Source organism: Mugil cephalus, chromosome 5 (assembly GCF_022458985.1).
Source record: "Mugil cephalus isolate CIBA_MC_2020 chromosome 5, CIBA_Mcephalus_1.1, whole genome shotgun sequence".
NCBI classification, from domain to species: domain Eukaryota; kingdom Metazoa; phylum Chordata; class Actinopteri; order Mugiliformes; family Mugilidae; genus Mugil; species Mugil cephalus.
This window is the reverse complement of record NC_061774.1, coordinates 28100038-28123143: the sequence shown is the minus strand read 5'-3', so window position 1 is coordinate 28123143 and position 23106 is coordinate 28100038. Positions and strand designations below refer to the sequence as shown.

The following is a 23106-nucleotide window of genomic DNA, read 5'->3' as shown; positions in this document are numbered from 1 at the left end:
GAAGTGGATGCTGTGCAGGGGATGAGGGGGGGATCAGTGCAGCTTTGGTGGAAGAATATTGGCAGTGCCAAACAAGTCCCAGCATGACTAGTACAACCGGTCGTTCCAATAGATGTCGTTCCTGGGGTACATTCCCGTGTTTGCGTAGTGTCCTACCTGTTTGTTGCTGTATTTGGGCGGGTTGACCTTGTAGCTGTAATCCGAATATTGGTCGGAGCCCGTGGAGTTGTTGTCGCCGGTTCCTACGAAGGTGTTGGTGGCAGGGAGGTCCTGAACGGCCTGGTGCTTCTTGGAGGCAGACGGAGACTGTGGCTGCAGCTGGATGGAGGGCAGGGGGGAGTTGGAGCGGTAGTGGCGGCCCAGGTCGGGGCTTCCCGGAGGATAGTTAAGGTGCAAGTGAATGCTGGGACTGTCGGTGACATCATCATTGATGAGGTTGAATTTGAGGCCTTTCTGTAGACTGGCCTCCTCATCCTCCTCCAATGGTTTGGCCGGTTTGGGAGCTTTTCCCTTCTTGCTCTTTTTTCCTTTGCCGTTTTTAGGACCTTGTTTGGGGGCATACAGATCCTTGCTCTCTTTCTTGCCGGCCTGGTAGCCGCTCTTGGTGTCCTTCCGCAGCCGCTGTCTGATGACCACGACAGCTACAATGACCAGAATAACACCAGCGAGGCCTGCGAGGCTTCCGTACACCATGTTGATGCCCTGAGTGCTGGAGTAGTTTGGATCTCCGGCAATGTCCCTGTCGAGAGGGGTGTAGAGACTGTGTCCGACCAGCGCCTCAATGAGGGAGACGTTAGACTTGGTGTTGTTGACAAAAACGTGGACCAGGGCGGTGGTGTGGCGAGGAGGTTTCCCTTTATCGCTCACCTTCACTACCAGTCGGTGTAGCCCGTTATGCTTGCCAGTGAATTGCTGGGCCAGAGTGATCTCCCCGCTGCTCTGTGCGATTTCAAACAGGCCGTACGGGTTTCCGCCTGTGATGCTGTAGTGCAACTCAGCATTGGGTCCAGCATCAATGTCCTCAGCCTCCACCTTCTCCACACGTGCGTGAGGCTGGTTGGTGAGTTGCATGTATGTGTAGGAGGAGTTTGCTGGTTTGGTGACGTAGGGGGCGTTATCGTTTTCATCCAGGACGTTAATGGTTACACCCACATAGGAGGATCGGGGTGGGTCACCAGAATCCACGGCCTTCAGGCGGAAGGTGTAGGTGCTTTCCTTCTCACGGTCGAAGGAGATGATGGACAGGATAGTGCCTGTGCCGTTCTGGATGACAAATTTGCCATTGTCCGGTTCTACAAACAGCCTCACTTCGGCATTCTCACCCTTATCGGCATCAGTGACGGTCACAACGCCAACGGGATTGAGTGGGGGCATGTTCTCATTGACGGAGAAGCTGTAGCCATTCAGTGTGAACTTGGGGTCATTGTCGTTGCGGTCCAGAACATTTATCACCACTGTAGAAGTGCCAGTTTTACTAGGAACGCCTTTGTCTGCTGCTGTAACTTGGAACTCATAACGCTCCATCTCTTCCCGATCCAGCATGTTCTTCACACTGATCTCTCCAGTGTTGGCATCGATTTGAAAGAGCCTGGAGGCCGCGGGCTCGATAATGCTGTAAGTCAGCTCTGCGTTGGTGCCACTGTCCGCGTCGGTTGCCACAACTGCCAGTATTGTGTCGCCCGGCTGGTTGCCCTCTGCAAAGTCCACCTCAAGCTTCGCAGGGGAAAAGTTTGGCGTGTTGTCGTTCATGTCTGTGACCTGGACTTTCAGGGAGTTGGCGCTGGACAGAGCCGGGTTCCCAGAATCCACAGCGACAATTTCAATCCTGTAATCCTTCACACGCTCATAATCCAGCAGGGTTGTCGTCTGCAGGAAGTACTTCCTCTTCCGATCGTTGGCCGATTCGCTGGCGGGTCGGAGCTGAAACGGGACGTCGCCGGCGACCACGCACGTCACCACTGCATTTTCCCCCTCGTCGCGGTCTGACACCTGAACCAGCGCCACGGGCGTACCGATGGGCATGTCCTCGGAGATGTTGGCCACGCCATCCTGGTGCGTTACCAAACCGATGCCGCGGATCTCGATGGCCGGTGCGTTGTCGTTCTGGTCCTTGATGCTGATAGTCACCTGGACCTTGGAAGTCTTGGAATTGGGGCCGCGGTCTCTGGCCACCACATAGAACTTGAGTAAGTTCACCTCCTCTCGGTCCACCAGTCCTTTCACGTAGATGATGCCCGTAGAGCGGTCGATGCGCAGAAGCCTCTGGGCCGTCTCCGAGGCCTGATGGAGGCTGTAGTCTATCTCTCCATTCGTGCCGGTGTCTGCGTCGTTGGCTCTGACCTACAAGGGAAGCAACAGAAGAAGGTTTTCAGCCAAAGCGCTCTTCTCATCAAAACTTGTACAGATTCTTGCTCGGTTCTGACGACAGACAGGAGTTTTCTGTATTTAACAAGCTCAAAGCAGACGTCTGGAGTGCTGTTTTATTTTGACTTTGAAAACAATTTAGGACTAAAATAATGAATTCTCTGTTCATTGTGCTTCGCTTTCATGTGTCATTGTCATCAAACACACAAAAGAAATTCCTTTGAGTTTCATTTGACTAATCTCAGTCATTTCAGACTCGTTTCCATTATAATCTCAGTTACATTTTAATGATTATTTACTTACAAAGACTCATGACCATTACTAATGCAACACTACAAAAGCATTCATGTCTTCCTACGGGGGAGGGGGCTGTTTAACTGCTGCGCGAGAAGCATAATAGACGATCAAAGCCGAGTGCACACACCCACACAACAACATCTAACGGCTGTTCAGCGGGTCATTGGCATCTAATGGGCACACGAGTGAATGTTAATGTTCCTCTCATCATGAGAAAAGCCCCGGCTCCTCGGGGCCCATTAGGAGACCGGGGAGGACAGACCAACGCACCAACACTCGCATGTCCAAGCCCAAAGTAAACGGAGGCAATTAGTCAATTATCAGGCACGAGCAGTCAGCAAAAAAAAAAATCACTTAGGATGTACTCGTTAGGACGCCTTTCTATCAACATGTCCGGTAGTTTTTAATTGCATTCGAAGCAGCAGTCACTCTTAAGGACGTAGGCCGGGGTTTCAAATGCGCTAGTTGTTGAACAGCTGATTTAAACGTCCCAGGTGCTGCTGGTTCAGCGCTCGTGCAGCTTTCACCTGGGACTCACAGCAATGTAATTAAGTTAATATATATATATATATACACACACACATATATATATATATATATTTTAAAGGCCATTACTCCTTTTAAAGCTGAGTTGGATCTGAGTCAAGCTCGCACTCAGCAAAATAATGTCCTAAAATGTAACCGCAAAAAATATTGTTCTCTTAAAAAAAAAACATATATAAAGAAAGAGAAATCTGGCAGAGAGATGACTTTATTTGTGCCTTTTTAAACAAACAATAAAACTTGTTTGGTCCAAGGACACAGAGTCTATTTCAAATTCTAGCAGCGACAGCAATGTTTTTAAAGTAATCAGGTGACATTTGGGAAAATGTTCTTATTCACTTTAGTTTTTTTTTTTCCAAGTGTCAGGAGATAACACCGGTGCGTCTGGAGGATAAATATTAAAGAGTCAGAAGCCAGTTAGCTCAGCTTAACACAAAGATCAGGAGCAGGGAGGGGGGACCAGTTAGCCCTGCTCCGTCTAGCAGCACTTCTAAAGATGATGGATTAGCTTTTCTGTTCAGCAAACACTGTCTAAAAGCCTGTATCGTTATTAAACCGTCCTGAAAAATGTTGGCTAATATTTGTAACTTAAGGATCTTTATTGAGCATTAAAGGTGTTGTTTGGGCTAGGCTAAGCTAAGCTAAGATGCTTCTGGAAATTTGTCCTTTAATCTCCTGAGACCCTGCGTCCTCATATGGGGACATTAAGTTTTAGGTTTGTGGCAACTTATTATGCTTCACCTAAATGTTTGTCCTCATAACTAGATAGTACTTGGCGATAGCGTTGATTTCGGTGGATTCCTTCTGCAGCCAATCACTAAGAAAAGTGCACATCAAATTTTACAGTTTCAAACTACTTGCTGTTCAAAGACCATGCTTAGTTTTCAGAGTTTTTAGGTCCTACTGATGCCAAATAAAGACGAATGGAAAAATTAAAATGTATAACAAACACAAGCTCAGTTCTTCCGGTCGTTTATTGAGCATTAAAAGTGTTGTTTGGGCTAAGCGACGCTACGCTAAGATAAGATCGGATGCTTCTGGAAATTCTTCCTTTTGCTGCAGTGAGAAGTTACGGTATTTACATGTGATGCTGTCGGAGGGAAAGGAGAAGGGTTTAAAAGGTTAATGTAGCCGACTGTGAAGGATCCTTTCTTTTAACATCAGACTAACACATAATAAATGTCTGGTTTGGTGTCTGCTCAGGATCACATGAGCTGTGACAGACCGGCACCGAGACGCCCCCCCCTCTCCTCCGGACTCCACCGTGGAAGCCACTCGATCCAAATCAGCGAGGTTAAGGTTAAAGAAAGCACGAAAGTGAAATTATAATTTCTCCTGGCCATTGATTTCCTTTCCTCTGGTGTGGCTTTAAGCAGCGGACGTCACCAAACAGCTGATGAATTATTGACAGCTTCTGAGAATTGTGTATTGAACGGTGGAGCCGCCGGAGCGAGAGTGTTGCGGTGACAAGGCCGGAGCTTTGGCCGCCCTCCAAGGCCAGTCTGTCCAGGCATACAGCAAGATTAAACAGCTTTATCTCCGAGTTAACAATTAACCAGCCGCAAACACTGGCTTCTCTTAAACGAGCCTGCTACCTTCTCATGTTTTTGGTAATTTGCAAAAGTGATACTCTAATTTCCACTGAGCATTTTCCAAATTAAACTTTTTTCAAACTGCTTTCTTTGCTCAGAAATGCGCCTGCAGACAGTGCACGGAGATAATCCATCCACAGTTTCTCTCCTGTTGAGTTTATTGTTGACTAAATTACAATGTAATTATATGGTAGTTCAGAGTGGACTCTTCAAATCATTTCAGGGCTGCTGCCTGTTAATCATCCTGTTGTGAAAGTAATATTGTTTTTCATGGGAATTTAGCTACTAGACATCAGTCAATAATCTCATTCCTTGGTCTTTTATAAGATAAAGTCTGAAGTTTATTTGTTGATTAAAGGCCCGAAAGTGTGTTTAATCATTTATTTTTCTAAATGAGCTTCTTAACACGAGCGACTGGAACGAAAATCCGACAAATTTACTGCGGTTTCTGATCTTTTCATGAAACCTTTCTGTGTTTTTGTGTTTGTTTGATTTTCTTACAGGCTGAAAGTGGGCGGGGCTAGGTTTGAGTGAACCAATCAGGTGCAAGAGCAACATTTAAATCACAGTAAACTCATATTTCGCAACAATTTATTTGAATTTCTGCTGCTGCTACTGCTGCTTATTCAAAGATAAATACAGCATTTAAATGAAAAGGGCTTAAGCCAAGGCTCCAGCTTAGCGGCTTTTAACGGAGCTTTCAGCGGTGAAAATTAAATCGAGGTCCAACTTATTAACGTTTACTGCACCTCCTGTTCTTCCTCGACCCTTCCCACTGAGGAAGACCATGAAAAACTGGAGTTGTTCCTGAATTAAATGCTGACTAATTAAGAAGATGTGAAGAAAGCAGTAAACTGTGTGAACGTGATGTTAAAGTTAATTGTTTGAACCCTGATTTATTTTTCACTAAAATTACCCCTAAAGTGATTTAACGTGAAGGATCCAGGTGTGATTGTTGCTTATTCAGCTTTAAATCAAGGTCCATCTCTTGTTTTCCTTTGACTCCCCTCCACCAACCATGAAATGTTGTCATATTAAATGTTTACACCGTACGTGACTGAGCTGTTGAAAGGCGAGAACTGAGTTAATGTACTGACTGTTTTAAGAATGTTTCTGGAGGCCGACAGACCCGCTGACGCTCATCGTGACGTTTCGCTGAAGTAAAGTGACACTGTTGCCGCCTGGAAAGTAAAATCTAAAATTGGATGGCTTTTTTTTTCTTTTTTTTTTTTGCAACTGCACTAGAGGAAAATAGGTTAAAATATGCACAACGCAGCAGTACGCTCCTTTTAAAGAGCCACCCATAAGCTGTGGATATACAGAACATGTTTGTGTCGCCACTGGATGATTTAAGCAGGTCAGGGTCGTCAGTCAGCGCCGTCCTGCTGCCTCTAAAGCATCACTCCTCAAACGCACGTTAAGTGAAATGAATTCTGCGGCTCTCTGAAATGCAATGAGCCACATCCAGAGCAATAATACCAATAAGCCCCGTGGATAATCTCATGACTGACTCAGATTAAGTCATGCACAGCAAGCTGGAAGGCTGGCTGGTCGCGCCGCAGTCACTCCAGGAAGGGGGGGGGGGGCGCGGAGTCACCGAGCCAAACCGAGCCTTTCCTGCTCCGGACGATGACGCTGGCATCGAATCCCTCTCACCCGAAACCGGCCCCCGGGCTCAAAGGTGAAGTTGAATCAGTGGTTAATATGTGTGTACACGCAGTGATCCCACGGCCTGCTTCACCTCCGCCACACCATCTGTCTGTGGTGATAATTGAGCAGCATATCACGTGCACTCGCTGCAGCTTGTTGTCCTGCAGCTTTCCGCAGTCTCACCAACGAGGCCAAAGGTTCTTCCAAAGCAACGTTTGCTGGACAATAAAAACTCTGCGGTGCTCAGGAGCCATTTCGCCTGAAGGAAAATGTCAGTTTTCACTCAAGTTGAATCCTGATGTGAACTTAAAACGCAGCTGGCCAGTGTTACAGCTACATTTTTACTATATGAACGCTGCTTTTCCTCTTAAATTGTGGTTTAAGGTGAGTGATGAAGGTGCCGCAAGGTGCATGTGCAGCAATTCATAAAGCTCAGGTTTGATTTGAAAGGCCTCGTCCACAGGGTGATATTTCATTTTTACGACAGACTCTCACAACACGAGACCAGTTTAATCTAATTACATGAACCACTGACATGGAAGAGAAGACCCAGATGAACTTAGCACCCTGCATGCCAGCTACGATGTTTACGACATCAACAGAAACCACAGCCAACTTCTATTATTGTAGTGTGACAGCTGTCAATGATGTAGAAACCAACGGCAACAAAACAAGAAAGTCCTAAAGCAAAAGCTTCTGAATCCTGTGAAGGATGTGGGTTGATAAACAACTTAACTTGTCAGAGTTGTTTATTAGCTGTGTGAACATAAATAACTCGGTGAGTAATTGTTGTAGCTAGGGACGTCAAGATCGGTATTGGGAGATATTTATGTGCCATAAACCAAAACCGCGTCCCTGTAGAACCAAAACAAATTCTTCTTCTTCTGTTTTAAGGTGGTTGGCTGGTGTCAAAGTTGCCAAAAGTCGAAGAAGAACTAAAGGCGCGTCAATAAACAAGGAGAAGTGTCTTGAGAGGGTTAGGGAGTTGATGGCAGCGTAGGAGGACCCAAGGTACGAGCTCCCCTCTCCACACTACATTAACTTAGACTTAAAGAAAGATTTAATGGACTGAATCAACTCTGGGAGGAGACGAGGAAAGACTTTAGAAAGCTACAGGGGAGAAACATTTAAGATCGGTTTGGGACTTCGATAGGCCGAGACTGGATATTAAAAGCTCGGAATCGGGACGTCCCGGGTTGTAACTCTAGTTAAGGTAGCATATATTAAAAGTGTAAAGTGAGGACCAGCGCTGTAGGACCTGATGCCGACATGAGTGTGCGTGAACTGACCTGCAGCACAGAATGACCCAGCGGACTGTTCTCCGGGAGCTCGGCCTCGTAGTGACTCCTCTCAAACTTGGGGGAGTTGTCGTTCTGGTCGGTGACGGTGACGCGGAGCAGGGCGCTGCTCGCCCTCAGCGGCCTCCCGCCGTCCACCACCCGGATGTTCAGGTCATACGAGTCCTTCTTCTCGCGGTCCAGGTTGCCCATGACGACCAGCTGCGGCAGCTTTTCGTCCGAGTCCACGGCCACCTGCAGGCTGAAGAGCTGGTCGGCGTCGGGCCCGGCGGTCAGGGAGTACTCGGCCACACCGTTGATGCCGGAGTCCCTGTCGGTGGCCATGGGGATGGAGAAGAGGGCGCCGATGTGCGTGTTCTCGGGGATGGACAGGGTGAGGATGGGCGAGGCGAACTGTGGCGTGTTGTCGTTGATGTCCAGCACCTCGATGCGACCTTCGATCAGCCTCGGCCCCGAGCCGATGCCTTTCACCATGTCAGTGATCGACACCTCAAACTCCAGGAAGCATTTGTCTCCTTCAAACAGGTTGCGACAGTCTCTCAGTGTCTCGCGGTCGATGGGGATCTCTGTGGTGTAGATGTCGCCGGTCTTGCCGTCCACCCTCAGGTACTGCGAGCCAACCTCCAGCTTGTAGAGGTGGCCGGTGTCGGGGAGGCCCTGGTCGGCCGCCAGACTGCCGATCAACGTGTTTGGCGGCTGCTCCTCGGGAACCCGATACAAGATCTCGGTGTCGGCTTGCGCGACGCCGCAAGACGCCAGCAGGACGACGGCCAGGAGCAGCGGAACCTCCCACCTCAGCGCCGCCATGTCTCTGCCAGACAACACCGCTCTGGAGGGGACAGACCAGGAGAACACAGGTTAGTGAGATACAACCACCACAGATCACAGACAGTTAGGATTCATTCAAGAGCAGACTGTTGAATTCGACTCCTCGGGCCTCTCAAAGTGTCTGGTGAGACCTGGTTTTTAAATTTCAGGCCGCTGTGTGCAGAGAGCAGCCGAGCAGCACAGAGTGATGACTTCCTCCCGCAGCCGCTCTGACAGGAAGACAAACTGAGATACTGCCGAGAGCGTCGAGAGCGAGCTAAGACCGTACGAGAGTTTTTTATGGTGATTAGTGTAAAGAAGTAAGAAGTATTCATAGGCAGAGAGATCTGGACAGTTTCTTTAGTTGTGAATGTGTATTTGCAGCATCAGATGGTCGCACACCAGCAGCTTTATGTCCAATATGAATAAATGAAGCTATATTCCGCATATAGATAGAGATTTGAAATGCAAATAATGGTTTGCAAAGACAATAAACTCAAACTGAAGCATATGAAAGCAAATTTGAAGTGAAAAAAATCTATGTAATTTAACTTTTTACAGCAAATTCAAGCACAATATTTAAGATTATATGAAGCAGCTACGAATGGAGATTTTCATGTTTGAGGCACTTCCTGCTGAGACTGGCAGGTTTTAAGTTTTCATTTGCTACCCAAGAACGAGGCCTATTTCAGACCTATTTTACTACACTTGAGAAACCGGTAAAGGCCGTGACGTACGGCTTTTATTTGGCTCATTGACAGTAAAGTTCAGCCTGTGTCTGTGGCCCTCACACACTCCCACAAGAAACCACATTTTCTCCTGAACTGATAAAAGCCGACTCCGCCGCCGAGTCTGAATGTTTTTACTCTCAAACTGACTTTTCACCTGATGCCCGGTGATCACAATCCTGCATCTGAGCCCGACTCGTCTTGATATATATACACACACTTTCTTCCATCCCTCCTGTCTCTTTCTTCCTTCTCTATCTCTACACACATTTTTTCTGTCTTGGCACTAAATCATCTCAGACACACACTCTGTATTTCATTCTGTAGGAGTTTCTCGGCTGCAGGTCGCTGAGGTTAATCTGAAAAGCGCCTTTTTTCTCCTCCTCACGTCCTTGATTTAGAGAGGAACCCACACAAACACACACAAACACACGCAAACACACACATATACAAGAGCCAGCATGGCGAGCAGGAAGCAGGAAGTCTTCCCTCCTATTTACCCTCACACCACAGAAACACTGATACACGAGTGTGTTCTGCTGCTGACCTATATCTATCCACCACGATAAAGTTATTTAAATATCAAATAATCTCCTCTGTTTGTCTGCGAGGGTTCCAGTGAAGGTCACTGCGGTGATATCGTCTCTCCATTAAGTTACATTTCAGGTTATTTTACATTTAACAAAAGAAACAAACTTCTAAACGAAAAACAAGAGTTTCCTACATCTGATTTAAGCCATAAGCAGGTTTCTTCCATTAATCAAGACACTTTGGATGGAAGCTGGAAGCATCTACATACAGTTTGCATGTGAAACAAGTTGCTTATTAACCAGAATCTATATCTCTGGATTAACTGTAAATTAACGAGTGTTAATGTTTAGACAGTTGTTCTGCAGTAACAGGACCTTAGTTTCCCACTAAATCACTATCCATTTGATGCAAAGCTATTTTTTTCTCTTGTATCAGTTGAAGCACAATGAAATCCAGATGTTACCAGACTCATATTCTGATAAGAACTGAGTCAGGTTACACCAGACTCGACTTTCTGCTCAACTTTGGACACATCTTCCAGTTTTAGCTTTCAGTACCTTTAGATTATTTAGGGTTAGAACAGAATACGATTTAAATAAAGTGTCTCAGTGTTTCTCTTTTTAACCAGGATCATGAAATCATTGCTTGATTTCAGCTATAACCAGCTTTCTTCCATGAATCAGGTTCCTACAACCAACTACTGAGATCTGTCGCTTCAGATCAGCTGTGGATGGTGAATGTATATGTGCTACTTTGATAGCCTGGAAGCTAAACCAACGACAAAGTCAGTCACTCCGCTGGGAATCGATCTTGCTCCTGCAAATATCTGCCGGACACCAATCAAATTGTTTGGGGTCGTGGAGCTGAACTAAAGGCGGTTTAAACTTCTGCATTAAGTTGAAATAGAGGCTACGTCCACAACGCAGACATCTACGCAGAGATTAGCTGATTAGCAGTGCCGACTAGTGCTTGGGTGGCACTGTGTATCAATACAGTGTATTCAATGTCCCCTACTTTCATAAAGCTTCATGAATTGAGGCGTTTATTCTTACAGCTTTAGCTTCAGTTAGGTGCAAACAGCTGCACCAGAAAGGGTTAAACAGTCCGTTGAAATATGCTAACCAGCGTTAACAGGCTACAGTGTTTGAGATGTTTTGCCTCCAGCTAAGCCCCGCCCCTCAATCACACTGTTTGCAAACTGTGAATGAGTCTGTAGAAAAACGGAGAAAAGGAGCAAATGTTGCCGTCGTCCAGTTCGTCTCAAGTGTTGCCGCCCCCCCGCTGTGATGCACCAACGGCTTATTACCCCCGTGTGTGTGTGAGATACAGTGGAAACCATGTGCGTTGCTTTTCTCACATTTTTTTTCTTCTTGCAGAGCTGCCAAATAGCTCAAAACCCCCGACCTCTGACCTCTGACCTCTGACCCTTCCGGCATTTCACACGTCACCATGGAAACGGAGCTGAAACAACAGCGCTGGCAGCCTGACGTCCAGCCTCGCCAACGCTAACGCCGCGGCAGCACAGAGCCACCGAGGCAGACGACAAGAGTCACAGACAATGCTCATAAATAACAAGAAGTATTTACATGAGGCTTCACGCTGCTGCTGCTTTTATTTACCAGTGACCTCATGTTTTGCCAGCGGCTGAATATAAAGCAGGAAATGCTGCTCAGGTGGAGGAAGAGGAGGCTGAAGGGACAAACTTGTACAAACTAGAATAGTTAAATTAGTAAAAATAAAACAAGATATTTCTTCCTTTTTTGCAGTTTATCGGCTTTACATGCTTCTCTTATTTCTGTGTGCGTGACAGGAGCACACAGCATTACAAGAAAATTATTCAAATTTCAGTCAAATAGATGTAGTTCAAAACATTCCCCCCTGTTTTAGTCTAAAATGTTCGGTATCGATGGAACTAGTTTAGCTCAAAATGTTTCGTGGTCCCTCTTAGCATCACCGCAAATAAAAACAACCCTAAAACACGTCTCCAAGGAAAACCTGAAGTAAATGGAAAGCGGTTCATCTCTTTTTAAAGGCGACACTCTGCTGTAGCTGCTCCTGGAAACGAGTAACAGAAGTCTGAACACAATTATAATGAAGGTATTTCTTTGCGTCTAATTTATCTTTTTTTGGTTTAGGGTTAGTGAATGGGGAACGGTTCGGGGAAGACAAAAACTTTCTGTACAAATAGTCACAAAGCTGAAAACTTCAGTTTGATTGAATCTCAATTGTCAAAAAGATTTAAAAAGGATTTAATGTAGATTCAGAAGGACGTGTGTCTTCTTCCCTTTGAGCCATTAATCGCTGATGTTTGTTGCAGAAGTTTTGAAAGGTTAAATAGACGAGGTCGTGTTCAGGCGTAAACAACAGCAGAGGAAAACTTTTTCATTTTTACTTTTACATTTATTCATCTTTCATTTAGCAGCTGAAGCAGCCAAATAAATAATTGACGAATGTCCAAACTCTGCATTATTTTGATTCAAATCAGGTTCAGCAGCATTTTATTTTCTAAAAACCAAATAAACGATGTCATAGTCTGAACAAAATGTGGAGCTTTTTAAAAAACTTCTAAATAAAGGTTTGTTGCAGTAAATCAAACAGTCGCAGCCCAGAAACCCAGAAACTAACTAACATCTGAACTGGAGCAAAAAATGAAATCTGAATTTCTGCAGCTTCAGGTAACGAACAGGAGAAAACCACGGGGAGGATTTGTTTATCCAGTAGTTTCTGAACATCCCAGAGGATTCGAGAAAACTAAATGTCAGGAGAGAAGTCTGAGGTCGTGAGAAAATCTGGATGTAAAGAAAAAAAAAGTCAAAAAGTGAAGAGTGAAAAAAAATAAAATCAAAGAGCAGCCAGTTCCTGTTTATTGAAGGAACCCTCGTGTTCACATGTGTGTTCTCATGTAGTGTCTGTGTGTGTGTGTGTGTGTGTGTGTGTGTGTGTGTGTGTGTGTGTGTGTGTGTGTGTGTGTGTGTGTGTTTGTGTAACTGTGTGTGTGTCATCTCCTCAGGGGACCAGAGATGGTCCAGCTCGTCCTTTTTTCCCACAGTCCCAAATGTTCTCACCAGCCGGCCTCTGTGTGTGTGTGTGTGTGTGTGTGTGTGTGTGTGTGTGTCCGTGTGTGTTTCATGCATCACAAACACAGTGAGGGACAGTAACATTTCCATGTGTAAGGACTCGGGCAGTAAATGTCTGAGTCCGTGGCTCCACGGCCACGTTACCCCCCCCACTGTGTGTGTGCGTTCACCATTGATATTCAGAGTGTGTCACCTTAACCACTGTACATCACATTAGCCCCCCCACACGCATTCAATTACCCCCACTGTAAATGCCCCATCATGCTCGTTGTGCCCTGGCAGCTCCCTGAATGAACACGACTCCTTACGGAGCCACAGATATAGACTGAATGACCCAGTACAGTTTTTAGTTTTATATTTTTGTGCATCTATGAACGTCAGAGAATAAAATAACAAATATTTATGACGGTAAAACATTAAAATATTGTCATTTTTTCTTTAAATGTACAAGAAGTCTGAAGCAAGCTGATGCACTAACATGCAGATTTAGATCGTTAATGGTAAATATAATCAGGTATTATGAGTCTATAATAAGGAGAAACATATATTATGATACATTTAGATTCTACCACTTTTGTTTCAGGCTGAATTTACTTTCCTTGAAGCCGTCGTCAGATCTTTTAAACGACTGAAGCGATTAAATGCGGCTTCTGTTTTTCAGCTTCTATGTCTTTTCTCACTTTAATATATGTTTTTTATTTTAAAAGCTGGCGACATGGATCCGGATCCGCTGAGAAAATACAGTTCAGCCTGTTAATACCGATGACCTGAGGACATTCACTGCAGAGAAACCTGATTTAAAGCAAACTCTCCCCGAATTCTAATAAAACTTCTCTTAATGTCGTATTACGTTGATATATTCGATGTTTCTGAGCATGAAATCAAACTGGAAATCAACTCAAACTCTAAAATAAAGAAAAGCAAAGTTAACGGTGACAAAAACTTTAAAGCATCTGTTGTCTCGTTTCATTAAAGCCGTGACAAACCACACCGTAGTTTAGCAACGCGCTAATGCTAAAGACAAACGAGCACAGGACTCACTGACCTCCGTGTCGTTCTAATGAGCCGGTCAAAGCGTAAAGATCCAACGGGACGGGAGCTCTGGTCAGACCCCTGGTTCTCCGCGCTGCAGTCTGCACAGCTCTGACCTCCCGCTGCACCAGTTAAAGCCTCCTCCTGTCCCCCCCTCACCCCCCCGACCCCCCCAGAGCCCGTCCCATCACATCCAGCTGCCTTCATCACCATAACAATCAGCCCACTGGCTGCTCCACCGTGTCCCACCAGCCCAGTGTCTATGCCCACGGAGATCACACCAGACACGGACCAACGCACTCAAACGTCTTCTTAAACGTGCAGAAATATGAAGATCCAGATATATAACGCTCACTTTTAAGAGCTTAATGCATCAATTACTGCTGAGGAAACTCTGTGAAGTCAGCACAAGTGAATGTGGTGAGTCTGCTGCTGCTGCTGAACCTGCTCCTCCCAATAAAACCCACTCAGGGTGAAGCCGAGCGGCCGAAACTCAAAAAGAAAGTCAGGCGTGTCGAATTCATCCCAGGTATTGTTTTAAATAATGCGCCATGTGACTCAGAGAAGAAGCAGAAGAAGAAGAAGAAGAAGAAGAAGAAGAAGTGTCGGGTTAATAACAAAAATATGACAACTATTCTCTAAACACAAAGAGGAAGGAATCCAGTCCGGGAGGTTCCTCACACCCAGCTATGTGTGCGTTCCTCTTCTACTACTACAGTAACCTGAATGTCCAGCACATCGTGTTCACACACACTGCAGAGCTGGCCTGAATTATACACAACACACACACGCACACGCACACGCACACACACGCGCGCGCGGAAATTCAAAAGAAGCTTTGATGTTTCAGATCTCAGATGGACAGGATGTTCACGGTTGAGGTGAGCTCTCTGGACGCTCCGTGTGTGTGTGTGTGTGTGTGTGTGTGTGTGTGTGTGTGTGTGTGTGGTCCCCCAGCTTTGCAACACAATGGGGCTCCCTCTAATGACTCCATTCACTCCCATTGTTTGATCCAGATTAACACACACACACACACACACAGACACACACACGTCCTCCCTTTTCAGACGCTGCCAGAGTCTTTCTGCCTCCCGACGCCACCGGTGTGAATTCATTAGAGGTAGAAATATTTGTCACAGTTCGATCCAGAAATACGTAAAAACACAAACAAAGGGAGGATCCGGTCAAATTAAAAACCAGAAACACACTCACGCGCTCAAACAGATGCAGCTTTAAGTCGTTTAAAGCTCAAACATGCACTTATCTAGCACCTAATTCAAACTTTCGCTCTCTTCTAAAGTGAAATAAACACACATCTAACATATTTTCTGTGCAGTGTTTGTTTTCTTTGGAGCAGTTCTCCTCATTATTCATGATATTCATAGATTTCCTTAGAGCACATTCAGCCTCCACCTCTACAACCTTCTATTTTTTCCACTTAATTCAGCTCATTTAACTTTGACTGCTTGAACCCGTGTATATTTACTCCGCAGTATATTCTATTCTTAATCTAATTTGTATTGTACGTCTGACACCTTCTTCTCTTTATCTTATCTTGTGCGTTCATTTGTCTTCATACCTGTTTCCCAAAGAGCTCAGATTCACATTTGTTTGAGTCGTGTCTCAGAAACATTTTGAGCCCATTAAGTTCAGACGTGTCGTCCAACCAGTTACAGGATGTATATGTGTGTTTCTAAAGATGCTAAAACACCTCGGTGTCGTCATTTTACACCAGGATGAGTCAAATAACCGGCGTCGATATGAACCAGCCGCTCAGCGAGGAGAGTTTCTGTGCATCTACGAATGTTTACGATGGTAAAACATTAAAATGTTCACATCACGTCTGTAAAACCTACGAGTATTTTATCCAAGCTGATGCACTAACATGCAGATTTAGATCGTTAATGGTAAATATAATCAGGTATTATGAGTCTATAATAAGGAGAAACATATATTATGATACATTTAGATTCTACCACTTTTGTTTCAGGCTGAATTTATTTTCCTTGAAGCCGTCGTCAGATCTTTTAAACCATTGAAGCGATTAAACGCGGCTTCTGTTCCTCAGCTTTTATGTTTTTTCTCACTTTAATATATGTTTTTTATTTTAAAAGCTGGCGACACGGATCCGGATCCGCTGAGAAAATACAGTTCACACTGTTAATACTGATGACCTGAAAAATGAAACCTAATTTAAAGTAAATGGAGTTAAATTCTCGAGAAAATCCAATAAACTTCTCTTAATGTCGATTTACAATGATACATTAAATGTTTCTGAGCATGAAATCAAATTGAAAATCGACTGAAATAACTGAAAAGCAAAGTTCACGGTGACAAAAATCCAAAAACTTTAAAGCAGCTGTTGTCTCGTTTCATTAAAGCCGTGAAAAACAACACCGTTGTTTAGCAACGCGCTAATGCTAAAGAAAAACTGTGTTTAAATCCTCAAATCAATCAGGAAGTTACAGATTACAAGTAGTTAAATTGTAACAGTGGTGATTTAAAGTGTGTATCTGTGCGTATAATCCACCAAAGCAGAGTGTCAACATCAAACATCAAACAAAAACAATTCAGGCTAAAATTGGCCGAATTTTAAATGAAGGCTGGTACGGCTCCGATCCAACACTTCATAAAAAGCGAAACAATCACAGAACTAGAACAGAAACTGGACTTTGGGCTCCACACCTTCAGCAAACAGCTGTTGAAACTGCGCGGCGGCCATTTTACCGTCGGACCGGATGCTTGAGATTATTGCCTGAAGTGACTCAGTGGCCTCTGAGGGTTCGGTCTGTGTCACTGTCTTCTTCCTGTCCTGCTCTGAGGCTCTGAGGCTCTGAGGCTCTGAGGCACTGAGGCAGGACGGGCCGGTTCAGGGATGAACCTCTGACCGTCGGGCTGCAGCACAGCGGGATCACGGGCGGGTGAGGATGAACAGCGGCTTTAAACCCACAACAACAGCGGATTTATTGCACATATCGGAACAAAGCGACGGTCAAACTGTGGCTCAATACGTGGGTTTAAAGGTTGATATTTCTCGTCTTTCCAGAAAAACACGTCTGGATTTGAACCTTTTACACTGAAGTATTTTTGTGAAGGATCCTGTAAAGAGGACGCGATACGTGTGTAAAGCATCAAACATAAGATATTAAAGAAGAGACTTTAACACGTGTTCATTTATTTAACGAGGCAACGACTCGCACATTGTTCAGTTAAATTATTGACAGGAAATATCAATTATTTGCCGCCTATTTTAATAGTTCATTATTTCTCACGTTAAAACAGTCGAGGTTTAGTTGCTGCTGGAGATTTTCTGGCGCGTCATGAAAAATCTGTGACCGTAGATTTAAAGTTTGACCTTTAAATGTTTTTGTTTCCTGACAAACAAAGCTGGTTTTAACATTTTATACACAAGGATTTTTGTAAAGGATCCTATAATGGTTGTTATGGAGAGGCCGTGACCCCTTTTAGACACAAAAATAAGAGATTTAACTTCAAAATGTGGTGAAATACGGAAATAAAACCAGTGTTGTACAAAGTAAAGGATGGTTTATGTGTTAATTCATACAACGAAGCAACGACTTGCACGTTTTTCAGTCCAATTATTGACAAGAAATATCATTATTTGGCACCTGTTTTAATATTTAATCATTTTTTAAGTTAAAATTCAAAACCGTTCACTGTTAAAGTCTCTAAAATGTTAAGTTTAGTTGCTGTTGTCTGACTACATGGAACATTTCGAGGGTTTTGAATCCGTAATATGTGAATTTTTGGAGCTTCTTGGTTCCATATATTCTCTATAAATTAAAATCATCTCTGCACTTAAAGATCCAGTAACAGCTCCAGGATTCAGACAGTTGATACTGAAACAAACCTGATGTTTGTGCGTGTGTCTGATTGTGATCAGGAGCTGGAAGCTGCTTCTCTATAGACTCTGTCCACGTTTAACGGATCAGTGTTAATCAAACAACTATTGATCATTTATGAAGAAAACGCCACAAATCTCGTCCGGTTCCAGTTTCTCGGTTTTGTAGAACTTAGTGACTTTTTAATCTTTGGTGAAGACGCAGAGATGAGACGGTCTGAGCGTGTGTGTGAGGCTGTGATTGACATTTCTCTCATCTAATAATAAATATTGATTATTCATCCGATATAAATATGCAGAGATGATGTGTTCTGCATCTCGGTGTGAAATGACACCTGGCGCTCAGAGTGTGAGCAGCAAACATTTAACTGCCTTTAACCCTCGTTCCTATTAACTGAGAGAGAAGATAAATCAATAGCGGCGCTTTCAGTCTGATTCCTGGCAGGAAATAACGCCGTGCGTCCATCTGTCTGGTGCTGAAGTGTCTCTGCAGGACGGATCAGCCCTCGGGAGGATTCCTGACGCGTCTCGTTTTTAATAAAATCTAACGATGAGATTTTAAACCGCTGTCGCTGGTGTAAAAGCTTTTTTCTAGCACCACCAGCAGGTCAACATTTTTCACTCCAGCGCAGCGTCTCGGAGACGTGCTGTGTCGGTTTTCGTGCCCCGAGTTCCCTCGTGACTCCCCGTCTTATTACAGCCGAGAGGCAGCGCAGCACGTTCACAAGCCCAGATAAACCTCTGCAACACCAAGACGCCACACTTTCTTCTATTACACTCATGTACGCTACAAAAAGGAGATGGAGGTTAATACGTGATCTCTGATTCTTCAGAGGAACAGAAAATAACCAATCAAAGAAGCCAAACGGAGCCGTCACCTCCACACGCTTCATCCTAACAGGAAAAACACGAAGAGCTGCACGTGGAACAGCTTCTCTCTCGTCTCTAATTTCTGGATTTTCGCTGTGAAGTCTGGAGGTTTTCACCTCCTCTCATTTGTTTTAATGATCTCGGGCCACAAACGTTTGGAGACGCTGGTTTCTAGGATCAGATCTGGTTTCATTTATCTGGCAGGATGTCGTCTAACCAACCGAATTTCACTTTCAATCTCTTAAGAAGGTAAAGATGGGACCGTTACCTTCCAGGTCATTAGTGACGACACAGACACTCACACAAAGAGAAAAAAATAATTTTCTCAGATTGTAACTGAAGCTTTTTTCAACACCTGCACTAAAAAAAAACCTGCCGTGAAAACTCTGAAATCAGAAGCGTGGATGAATCTTTTCCTGCCGAGTGTGTGTGTGTGTGTGTGTGTATGTGTGTGGATGCTATTACTACACACACCAAACTCATTTCCACTCCACCAGCTCCTGTTTTTAATGACGGGCATCAGCGACACGCTCAGATCTCCAATTTCTCCACAGAAACATCCTCCTCCTCCTCCTCCTCCTCGTCTCCCCGCTGACTAACCGTCGCCACCGTGCCGTAGTTTTTATCTGGTCAAAATTGGACGGGTGCACATTTCAAATTAGAGGAGGCAGAGAGGAATCCCCAGCGCTCGCTATCAAACCTCAGACGCGGCGGCGGCAGGAGCTCGGGTGACGGCGGGGGCCCCGCCACTCCACCCGGCCGCAAACCTCAGAGAGAGTATCTGCACCTCAAACGCTTCTGCTGCTGAATGGAGCTGAATATAGGTTTACAGCGGCAGAAACTGGAGTCTGACAGAAACAGCCTCCAGCTCGAGGCTCCGCACACAACAAACGGCGAGTTTCTGCCGAGAAAACACCAGCAGCGCAGCAGGTGGACTCCTGCTCAGCTGTGCTTCTCTGTGGCGACGCCTCTGGTTTCGTTCGAATGTTTTGACGAGAGCGAGGTTAAAAGGAAGGAGGAGACGGGGTCAGAGGTCAACTGCAGGATCCACCTTAAATGTTTGTAAAGCAGCGGCGCTTTTACTACTCCAGCTCTGACTGTCGGGGAGAGGCAGATGCAGTTTGCATGTAAATACCCACCTACTCCACCCTCCTCCCTTTTTCTCTCCCTCCCTCTCCCTCTGTATCATGTGGAGCCAGTCAGACGCCCACCCTCTTTCTCCCTTCCCTCCACCACGGCAGAGAGAAGGCAGAAAGCAGGCGACCGGAGGGACCGGACGGACTGGATTCCCCGGCGGTGACACACTGAGAGGATTTTCATCATCACCTGCCCTCCTTCCCTCCTTCCCTCCCTCCTTTACACTGAAACTCCTCTGCCTCTTTATTTGCATTCGAGCTCACGTTGACAGCGACAAACGGCTCCTTACACATGAAGTGGTGTTAAATGTAAAGCTACAGGTGCACGGAGGGGGCCTCAGGTGCTGCACAGAGGAACAGACATGAACAGGGACAGATACGTACACTCTCCTGTGTGACTAGTTTATGAGCAGCCTCACATGAATGGACTGTTTTGTTGCTTTTAAGCAGCCAGAGACTCCCTGGAGGCAGATTAGCTCTAATATTACAAACCTCTGATTATAATGACTGGCTTCTTTTCTTTTTTTTTTTTTACTGCCATTTTACATTCTTCTCGCCGGAGTCAGCGCAGAACTCTGAAAGCCTCAGATGGAGCCATAATGAAACCCCAGTGATGCTCCTACAGGAGGCGCATCCACTGTACTCCGCTCCTGAAACGCATTACGCAGGGATTACTGTAGCGATTTTTCAGTTTAGGAGAGGTTAGGAAACCCGGAGTGACCCTCAGGAAGCTGTATTTTATTACTGACAGACGTGGAGGTAATGTTGAGGACGCGGGGGATCGATACGGATCAATGGAGCCGTAGTGTAACATAGGTAAAAAAAAACCCATCGGAGTAGATTAGACGCAGAATATGAGCATTCGATGGCTTTAAATGGGTTCGTTTCACCAACAAGTGTTTTTTTAAAGCAGCTGCGGATCGTTACAAGCCTCCCGTGTGTCTTAAAACATCCATCCTCCATCGAGAATGTGTTTTCTAATGAATGTGCAAGTGCTCACCCTGGTCAAATATAACAGAAAGTGAACACAGGCGGAACATTCTCGTGCGTAAAGCTTCTCCTCCTCCAGCCTGACAGCCGGATTCCGATGAAAAATGTTTCACATTTTTCACAGGAATGTTGTTATATAAAGATGAGAGGAGGAGGATTTGGTGTGGACCGGGTCTGCGGTGAGAAGTTCCTACCTGGACCGGGTAAGAGCCGCGCGGTTCCCCAGCTCAGAGCGCTCCAGCCCGGCTACAGGCTCCGCTCCTCCTCGGTATCCAGACGGAGCCGTTCCAGACCCCCAGGTATAAAAAAAAATAAAAATAAAAAAAGAAATTAAGAATCCACAGCCGAGATTAAACACGGGGGTCTTAAAACAGATCAAACAATCCAGTCAGAAAAGCGGGGGTAGTTATTCCTCCAATTTCTGTCCACTTTTACTGTCGTGACGAGCGCTAGCTGCGCGTCAAGCCGCAGGTCCTTCCTCTCTCAGCGGAGCCGGAGTCCAGCCGTGGGGCGGGAGGGGGGGTGACACCCGTCCGGACGCAGGGGAGTGGGCGTCACTCAATGCTATTCCGGCGGGGGTGATGAGGAGGAGGGGGGGGGGACGTTACCACTGGACGGCTCGCACCGGCAGCGGCAGCAGCAGCATCCTTCTCCGCTGGTGGCAGTGGAAGTGGAGGTGGAAGGTGGACGGAGCCCCAGGACAGGAGGAGGAAGAGGAGGTGGAGGAGGAGGAGGAAGAAAAAAAGAAGAAAAAAAATGAGGCAAAACGCTTAAAAATCACCCGAGCGACAGACGCCAGGTCCGGTAGGTTCCGGTAGTCGCCAGCTGCGGTCGTCCGCTTTAGTTTCCACCCTGACGCGCGGTCGCAGCGCTGCAGCCTAAAAACTCTGTCCGCTCCGGGTCCAGCAGCTCGGAGCAGGACGCGCGGCCGCTCCGTGAGTGATGAGAAAGTGGAGTGAATCCAAACGAATGCGCTCTCGCTTCCCTCCCTCCCTCTCTCTCTCTCTCTCTCTCTCTCTCTCTACCAGGCTCTCTCCCCCCTCCCCCCTCCCTCCATACACTCTCTATACACTACCCAGGGGGAGGCGGAGGCGGAGCGAGCATCAACCCCAACAACTTCGCGGATTTCCCAACATTTTCTCTCTCTTTTATTTTTTTATTTTTACAAACACACTTCTGCTCCAGAGATAAAAAAAAAACCTGCTTGAGTTTGATTTTATGTGTGAAGGGTATTTCTAACAGCAGTGGACGCTTCGAGGCGCAGGTTCGAGTCCCCGTCGCTCTTATTCAACATTCACTCTTAAATGGATTCGAACCTCTCGCTCGTTGCGCTTTATTCGTCCTCTCCAAGCGCACGTCTCCATCCCCGGCTTCATATACAGTAAATAAATGTTTCAGCCTCTCCCTCCCTCCCTCCCTCTACCTCGCTGCGCTCCGTCCGGCCGCAGAGAGGAGGGAAGCTGTTTCTCTCGCGCTCTGAGCGCCACCTACAGGCGGCCAGCGGCAAAGTGCACATTAATGAACATTTATTCAGACAGAAATATATGTTGGTAAAACCAACAATGCTAATTAGCCTCCCCAGGCCCTAGGCAGGTAACACAAAACACGATAAGACGTAGAACAAGACAATAACAGTCACAATAGGAGAACGTCACGTGACAGAACATTTACTGAGAAGGAATTCCTTCCTGCTGCTGTTCGGCTCCACAATGAACACTGGTTATATGTGCAATATTATTATTACTCCTCAAGGTTCAACACCCTCCCCATTCACTGCCTACTCTGTGTTGTGTGCATCTCTGTGCAATATCCAACAATCATCATTCACATCTGTTTGCAAGTCGATACTTTTTTGTATAATAACCAACACTTGTATGTTGTTTTTTTCTATTTTCTATCTTATTATTTATCCTTTACACAGTCCACTCTTTATTCTGGTTATTTTTCTGCTCTTCTGTTTGCTGTTGCAAACTTCAATTTCCTCACTGTGGGACAAATAAAGGTTTTCTAATTCTAAGTCTAATTCTAAGAAGATAAAGGTCAGTGGTTACAGGACGGCTTTGGTTTCAGCCTCTGGCTCAGATGAGTTTTGAAGGTTTGTATTGTGGGACACTCCCTTATGAAGAGTGGAAGACTGGTCCAGATCTTTACAGAAACAGCATTTTGTGCCAAGGTTGTTGTTTTTTTTGTTTTTTTTATGTGTGTGTGGGACCTCACAGTCCCCTCTAGAGGAGGCCCTGGTCCTGAGACCGGAGGCTGGCGTGTAACACCTTATACACCAAACATGCAAATTTTAAAATTCTCGAAGCTCAATAAAAACATTTAAAAA

At 45.6% G+C, this 23106-nt stretch overlaps 1 protein-coding gene across 3 annotated transcripts in view; it reads right to left on the bottom strand.

The window, feature by feature from the left end:
- LOC125007863 (protocadherin-1-like) overlaps positions 1-21749 on the bottom strand; it is a 202588-nt gene extending 180839 nt beyond the window's left edge. For 2 of the 3 annotated variants that reach the window (XM_047584737.1, XM_047584739.1), the window contains exons 1-3: positions 20972-21749; positions 7736-8573; positions 157-2340 (exon numbers count right to left, since the gene is read on the bottom strand). In XM_047584737.1, the coding sequence (XP_047440693.1) occupies positions 157-2340; positions 7736-8551 (3000 nt within the window). In that variant the 5' untranslated portion in view covers positions 8552-8573; positions 20972-21749. Of the gene's footprint in view, positions 1-156; positions 2341-7735; positions 8574-13932; positions 14029-20971 lie in introns of those variants that run through there. The other variant, XM_047584738.1, reaches the window with a different exon arrangement.
- Between the last annotated feature and the right edge of the window lie 1357 nt (positions 21750-23106).